This window comes from Anoplophora glabripennis, unplaced genomic scaffold (assembly GCF_000390285.2).
Source record: "Anoplophora glabripennis isolate ALB-LARVAE unplaced genomic scaffold, Agla_2.0 scaffold59, whole genome shotgun sequence".
NCBI classification, from domain to species: Eukaryota; Metazoa; Arthropoda; class Insecta; order Coleoptera; family Cerambycidae; genus Anoplophora; species Anoplophora glabripennis.
In genome coordinates this window covers 575733-583546 of record NW_019425991.1, presented here as the reverse complement: position 1 = coordinate 583546, position 7814 = coordinate 575733, and the positions used below count along the sequence as shown (strand labels likewise).

Genomic DNA, 7814 nt, shown 5'->3' with positions numbered 1-7814 from the left:
CCTGTACAACTGAAAATCTGCGTTATTGTCCAGGGCATCTCGCAGATAGAAATAAACAGGCTGATGTCATTTTCTGCCAAACAGGAAGTTTGACGATCATGCCATATGTTTGGTTTGATAATTAAGTTAAATATTCTTTATTTTGATGAAATACAGTCAATATTCAAACGTTTGTAGATATTGGGGCACAGAATTCTTCTACAACGTAATCATCGGCCAGTAAACTAGTTAACATGGGCGCCGTCGACACGGAATCCAAGGAGGGGCAAATTTAAAATACCAAAACACGTAATCTCCTACTAAGTCTAAGGTTCGTGGGTCAGGGTCAATCAAACGCGACATAAAAACAGGAAACATCGGTCTGTTAGTAAAAAATGGTTTACTTTGCATCACTGACAAGAATGATCATATTGGACAGTTCTTATAAGGGAACCTTCTATTGCAAGTTTCTACAAACATTCTGTTCCGTTATTTCAATTACTTCGTTTATTGTCATAAAGTGACATCTATGTATATTGACGTATTAGTATAGCAAATTTCAATAAAATCGTAGGTACAAGGCGTTTGGCATTTATTTGATAAAAAAAAACACCTTTATCAACTTTGATATGCCATCTAGCGGTTAAACGAAGCAACTTAGCACAGAGACAAGTTTTTTGACTGTAGAAGAACGGAAACAAGAATTTGTTAGGAAAAGGGGGCGGCGTATTATTATTGTTATTATCACTAAATCGTCCGATTTCGGCGTGCCACGCGGTACGGATCTCCCCACCCCCCAACGCTACCTGACTCTCGAGGATGTCCTGCTGGTCCTCCTCGTAGCAGCTGTACCGTATCTGGCTCTTCCACAGCATCACGTCGGCCGTCACCACCTCCAGGCTCAGCCTCTCGAACAGCTCGGGCGTCACCTCGAACTCCTCCACTACGTCGCACAGCACCGTGCTAAGCCGGCACACCCTCCCGAACTTAACCTCGAGATTTCCGGGCGCGGCGCAAGAGCACTCCCACAGGTTGGCGTAGACGGGGTCGGCAACGTCCATGTCCACCTCGGCGTCGAGGAAATCCGGCGCGACGCGTCCGTAGGGCTCGTAGTACTCGAACTCGTGCCGCAAGGCCCTCAACCAACTGACTACGCTGCCGTCGCCCATTTCTGCGGCCCGTTGACTCACCCGCCGAGATATACGAGTGGATTTCGCCACATCCTAGTGATAACCGAGGCGATTTTTCCCTGTTTTAGCGGAACGGCGGAGATAACGCGACTGCCAGGCCACGTCGTTTTCTTCGTACGACGTGCGTTTGTGCGTTTCGATTTCGAATGCTCATTGATAAGCCTGGAAGGGTCCCTGTCGTCCGTTCGCTGGATGAGAGTCAATTGGGGCGTAGCCGCATCCGATTTAATTGGTTTAATGAGTCAATTCGACGAGAGAATACCACATGTGTGTACTCGGCGTGGTGAGGAGACGTCGGGATGGTCGCGAAACGCGGGGGCGGCTTTCTAGAGCACGAGGAGGACGTGGAGAAGCGGTGCCACTCTGTATGTGTTGTTTTCGGACGTCGAAACGTGCCGCGCGAATCATGGGGGCACAGAGGCGGAGCGTTGGGTGTTTGCTTAAGTTGTAGCACGTTGAAATTAGATTTGAGATGCGAAGTGGTTGATAACACAGCAACACAAAAAAAAGTTCTGTACCAGAGACACGAGTACTTAGATCTTGAGTATTTTTTTATGCTGAATCCGTATCCGCAGCCCAGAAACCGATCTATTAGGTCATTTTTTAGTAAAACGCTAAAATAACCCCAAAAATCGATAAAGCAATCGATTTTAAACAAAAAGTATTATTTGAACATTTTTCGATAAGTCAGTATTTTCTGAGTTATTGGTGATTGAAAATGTACATTTTTTATTAAAAAAGACGTTTTTCAGTAGTTTTTCTCGAATAACTCGGAAAATAGACATTTTATGAAAAAAAAAAAAGATCATGAAGAAAATGAGGCTTATAGAAAAAGAAAAAGTGACATTTTTTCATTTATATGGATGATAATTTCATGCCCACCAGACACTAAATTGGAAGTATTTAACGTAAAATAACTAAAAAAATTCTATTTTTGAAGAAAAATGCACAGAACATTTTTTAAAGTACTTTAAAAAATCTTTAAAATTAACTTGACTTTAAATCATTAGCATAAAAATTAACAGATATATGATCAAAATAAAACTGTTAATTCGCTTTTTCGGAAAAAAAAATCATTACAAAAAATGAATGAATTATTCACGAGATTTAAAATTAAAAATTCTAAAAAATTCTTCTACGATTTACATTTTTTATGTGCTAATAATATATTATACAAATGCATATTTTTTTAAATATTACGTTTTGATCGAAAACAATTTTTTTTAATTCCAAAAAAAATACATTTTTGAAAATAACTTTAAAAATAAAAAAGATACGAAAAATATCCAAGAGTACAAAGGTTTAGATTTTTTTTCACAAAACATTTTGTTTTTTTTTATTTGTGTAGGATAAAAATTAACAGAGATGTCGCTGCTAGAAGTTTGCAGTTGAGGGCGAAGGTCATGTTTTTCAAACCCTTTAACCTCAAAAATCTCAAAAATAACGGGTTAAAAAATATTCAATTTTACAGTACCTACTTTTAGCTGTAGAAAAGCTGTAGCCGTAAAATTTAGGGGGGGGGGAACCCTTACAATACCTTAAAATCTCCACCACTGGCACGTCCAATTAATTCGAGAAGGTTGCGAAAAAGTAGCTATTAATAGTGGTAATGTGTGTACAAAAGCTCAGTCCTGTAGTTCAAACGATTCCTAAGATATTGGCAAAAAACTTTCCGTTGCGACACTTATTTAGGAACACCCTGTATATAACTTTTCATCTCCAGGGTGAAATAATTTTAATTCCAAATTTTCATAAAAATCGAATCTATCCGAAAATATTCGGAGGTTTTACCCTATTTTTCTCTTCATTCCCTGGACTAATAAAATGAGTACGAGTTTAGAGCTAAAAATATAAATTTGGTCATTCAAGTAGTTTCAACTAAATTCTAACTGGGATGACGAACTACACCCCTTTAGTTAGAAAGAGACATCACACTGCAAATAGAATTTGTATTGCTTGTTTTTCATTTTTCTACATTTGCCTATTTTTACTCAAATGACTAATTTTTTTAAATATTCATAACACATTTCTTTAGATTGAATAATTTTTTAATTAAACTAAAGTTAAATTAAAATTGGCAACTTTAAAAACCATCGAGTAATAATAGTCCAATCAATTTGTCACGGCCTACTTGATAATAAATTTGCCAAAAATACCACCTGGAAACAAAAAATAAGGTGATATAGGAAAAAAAAATTCTAAGAAAGATAGTATATTTTTCCTTTGTAAAAAAGTCATAAAAGTAAAAAAAAAACGGGTTTTCGCTAATGTAGCTCACGGTAAGCAAAATAAAAGTGCCTTTTTTAAAATTGAAAAATATTAAAAATTTTTCGAGTTATATCGATTTTTCGAAAAAAAGTCATCTCGAAAATCGGCTTTTCTTGCTTGACGAATAGTCGTAGTGAAACGAATCAGGCCTCATATTTTTGCCTTAAGAGCTGTACTTTCATGGTAAAAAAGTGATAACGATTTTATTAATTTCAAGTGTCCAAAAATAACTGAAAAAATGTAAAAATTTTGTGATCGCGTTTTTCTTGAATATCTTTTATCGATTTTCATTTCTCGATAATGTCAATTACGGGAATCGATAACTGGCATTTTTACGCGAATTTAAAAAAAAAAACGTTGCTCTACGACCTTCTGGAGCTAATTTCTGTGACTAGTGGTACATTTTCCTTGCTGCGGCACAGTTTTTCCGACATTACTTGCAACATATCAACATGTTCATCATTAGTAAAATTATTTGCCATAATTCTTCCTAACTTTTATTTTTTTTTAATAAACTGTTAGTTTTAAAGCAAAAAAGTGAGAGATGTAAAAGCTTTAAAATAAACCAGACTATCTGATATGTATTTTTTGAATATTCAATTTTGGCCAAACAAAAAAGTTATAGTAAAGAATAATAGGTAATGCTTATTTGCTTATTTCAACCCCCTCTAACCCCCTATTATACATTTTTTTGAACATTTTTATGCAAAACGCGTGCTTTTTAGCTGTAGATTCACCGGTATAATTTGTGCATTTTTTGAAAACACCCTGTATATATGGTTGTGTAAAATACAAGGCTATGGTTTTCACATTGTGTTGCATTAACATTCGTTATTTGATCTTAGTCGTGAAATTAACCCTCTCTTAGGAGTGGATGTGGATTTAATTTGTAAATATTTCTTTCCAATGCTAAAAATATATTTTTTGAAATGTTTCCTCAAAGCATTTACAAATTATTGCTTTTCATTATAAAGATTTACCTTATCTCCACACCCTATTTCAGCGTTTTACTAAAAAAATGCACTGGTACATCAGTTTTTGGGCTGTAAAAAGATATACCAATATTAGGGTGGCCCAAAAAAAAACGATTTTTTTTTTTCGTGTCTCTTGTGAAAATATGTTAGTTTATCATGTTTTCAGAGCCCCCTCAAATAATCAGTTCAGAAAAAATTTTTTTAGAAGTCGCTCAAGATTTTTAAAAATTTCGAAAATCGTCAAAAATAGATTTTTTTTTAAATTTTTTTCTAATTATTTTATCATTTTCCAGGTTGAAAAAAATGTCGATTCTGAAAATTTCAAATCGATATTTTAATTTCTAAAGGTCACTCATAATTATTTTAACTTATATGTTTTCGAGCGACCTCCAAAAATAAATATGAACGAACTAATAATTTTTTTTTATTGAATTTGATGAAGAAAAGAATAGAAATAAATTACGATACACTACCGCACTGTGAGTATCAAATATTTATAATTTTTTAATTTTTTAAAATTTAAGTGTCGTGATTTATTTCTATTAATTTGTTCAACAAATTCAATAAAAAAAAATTATTAGTTCGTTCACATTTATTTTTAGGGGTCGCTCGAAACACTACTTTGAAAGTTAAAATAAATATGAGTGACCTTTAGAAATTAAAATATCGATTTGAAATTTTCAAAATCGAGATTTTTTTTCAACCTAGAAAATGATAAAATAACGAGAAAAATTTTTTTTCAAAAAAATCTATTTTTGACGAATTTGGAATAGGTATTTAAAAATTTTGTGCGACCTCTAAAATATTTTTGAACTGATTGAGTGAGAAACTATCGACTAGCGAATCGAGTAAGTCACGCCTCTAATCCAATTCTTGGTTTTGTTTTTCTACCGACAAAAGCATTGTTCGTTCTCAACATCCCGTAGCTACGCCACTGGCGACGTTGCACACTCATAATAACGTTAATTCCAGTTTAATTGGCGATAGCATAATTACGTACTTCCCGAACTACTAAAAAGGCTTAATAGGTATGACGAACGTGCCGCTTATATTAATGCAAAGGGGGGAACGAGTGGGGCAACATTTTTCTTTATCAACATGGAGAACTGGAAAATTCTCGTGTATAGATATTGCTTATTTACATTCATACTTGCGCCACACTACTATAACTTAAGTAAAATGAAAATACATTCGAAACTTACATTCGTTGACTTGGACTTCTGCCTGAGTAAATTTGTAACGTCCTCGGTGTTCAAATCGGCTAAATACACCTCGTTACCGCCTTCCAGGTTCATCTTCGGCAGCATAGGTGCAGAAATGTCGATTTTATCGATCTTCTTAAACCTCCCCTTGCCTTCCGACATTCCATGTCTCTTGTAATGGAAATCTTTTCCAAGCGCGTTTCTCGAACTACCGGCGACACTCGGTGGTGCTTGATTGAAAGTTTTAATCTTGACTACGTCAGTGGAAGGTGTTTGATTAATAGTTTTTAGCTGCACGTCAGTAGAAGGTGTTTGATTGAAAGTTTTTAGCTGCACGTCAGTAGAAGGTGTATGATTGAAAGTTTTTAGCTGCACGTCAGTAGGAGTTTGATTGAAAGTTTTTAACTGCGCGACATCCGTGGATGGTGTTTGACAGGGAGTTTTTGCTTGTACGTCAGCGGAAGGTGTTTGACTGAAAGTTTTTACTTGCTTGTCATCCGTCAAAGGTGTCTGACTGAAAGTTTTCAACTGTACGATATCCGTCGAAGGTGTTTGACTGAAAGTTGTCAACTGCATGTCAGATGAAGGTGTTTGACTGATGGGATTCATCTGCACGACATCCGTCGAAGGTGTTTGACTGAAAGTTTTCAACTGTACCTCGGTCGAAGGTGTTTCACTGATAGTTTTTAACTGCGCCGTATTCGTTAAAGGTGTTTGACTGAAAGTTGTCAAGTGCACGTCACATGAAGCTGTTTGACTGAAAGTTTTCAACTGCACGACCTCCGTCGATGGTGTTTGGCTGGACGTTTTCAACTGCACGTCACATGAAGCTGTTTGATTGAAAGTTTTCAACTGCACCACCTCCGTCGATGGTTTGGCTGGACGTTTTCAACTGCACATCAGTTGAAGGTGTCTGATTGAAAGTTTTCAACTGCACGTCACATGAAGCTGTTTGATTGAAAGTTTTCAACTGCACCACCTCCGTCGATGGTGTTTGGCTGGACGTTTTCAACTGCACATCAGTTGAAGGTGTCTGATTGAAAGTTTTTAACCGCGCGTCTGTTGGTGTTTTATTGAAAGTTTTTAGTTGTACGACGTCGGTGGAAGGTGTTTGACCGAAAGTTTTCAACTCTACGGACCTGCTGGGGCGCGTTTTAGGGATACTGGGTTTACGCAAAACTATAGTTTGTGGCGCGTCAACCACGTCTTTCGTGTCCATTTCACTTCCTGCGCTTACGTCTGTATTATAATTAGTTGGAATGTTAGGTTGAGACATGGCTCGTGCTTTTGTTGGTTTTTCTCTTTGTTCCACATCCACAGAGCTTAAAATTTCATTCACCTCGTCTATTTCTAGTTCTTCTTTGAGGGCTTTTGTGACGATGTCAGGTCGGATAGCAGATGTCACCTGTTCTTCATGTACCTTTTTTTCAGTTTCGCCAGTAATTTCCAATGAGGTAGGGCAGGGATGATTCTCAGTTGTGGTTTCTTGTGCTTTTACGTCGTCTTGGCCTTCGGTCACAATAATGTTCGGTTCACTCACAATAGTTCCTTCTTTCTTCACAGAGATTTCAGCGGTTACCTCTAAAGCAGGGTGCTCCGTCCCTAATTTAGGTCCTGCAGATGTTACTGAAGCGATGTGTTCTTCCTTCTTGGTTTCGTTAGATCCCAGCTTATCCACGTTTGATGATTCACTACTGTCACTTTTTCCCGTAATATCACTCGAGGAAACTGCACTCCCCCCTTTCATTTTTGAGAAATATTCCACGGCCACTAAAGCGGCCTCCACAGGTCCGCTTAATTTTCTCTTCACGCCGTCCACCCCCACACAGTCACTCTCTACCTCCCGCTCGTCCGTCCAATCGCCTACGATTTTCCTCGAATAAATCGGCGAGGATATCATGTTCTTGGTCACCAAATTCCTGGACTTGAACCGGTTGATACCGACGTCCAGGAGGTTGTCCAGGCTAGTGGCCTTCTTCAGCGGGGCACTCCCAGCGGGAACAGCATCTTCCACCGCTTCGTCGTACCACACCGACTTGAAGTCTTTGTTGTGCTTCCTGTTTGCCAGCCCCCTGGTCTTCTGACGTCTCGGCGGACTGGCAAGCTTGGTCCCTTTCACGTCCAATTCGTCTTCCGAGCTGTGTATCGACTTGGTCTCGGTCACCTCCACCTTGGAGGGTTCCAGTTTGGCGCCCGCCACG

The 7814-nt window shown here is 37.7% G+C and overlaps 1 protein-coding gene across 1 annotated transcript in view; it reads right to left on the bottom strand.

Moving 5' to 3' along the window:
• The window catches only part of LOC108906826 (rho GTPase-activating protein 29-like), a 27292-nt gene extending 26040 nt beyond the window's left edge, over window positions 1-1252 (bottom strand). Inside the window, exon 1 of the mRNA XM_018710235.2 lies at window positions 786-1252. Within this exon, the coding sequence (XP_018565751.1) occupies window positions 786-1148 (363 nt within the window). The 5' untranslated portion in view covers window positions 1149-1252. The remainder of the gene's footprint in view (window positions 1-785) is intronic.
• Between the last annotated feature and the right edge of the window lie 6562 nt (window positions 1253-7814).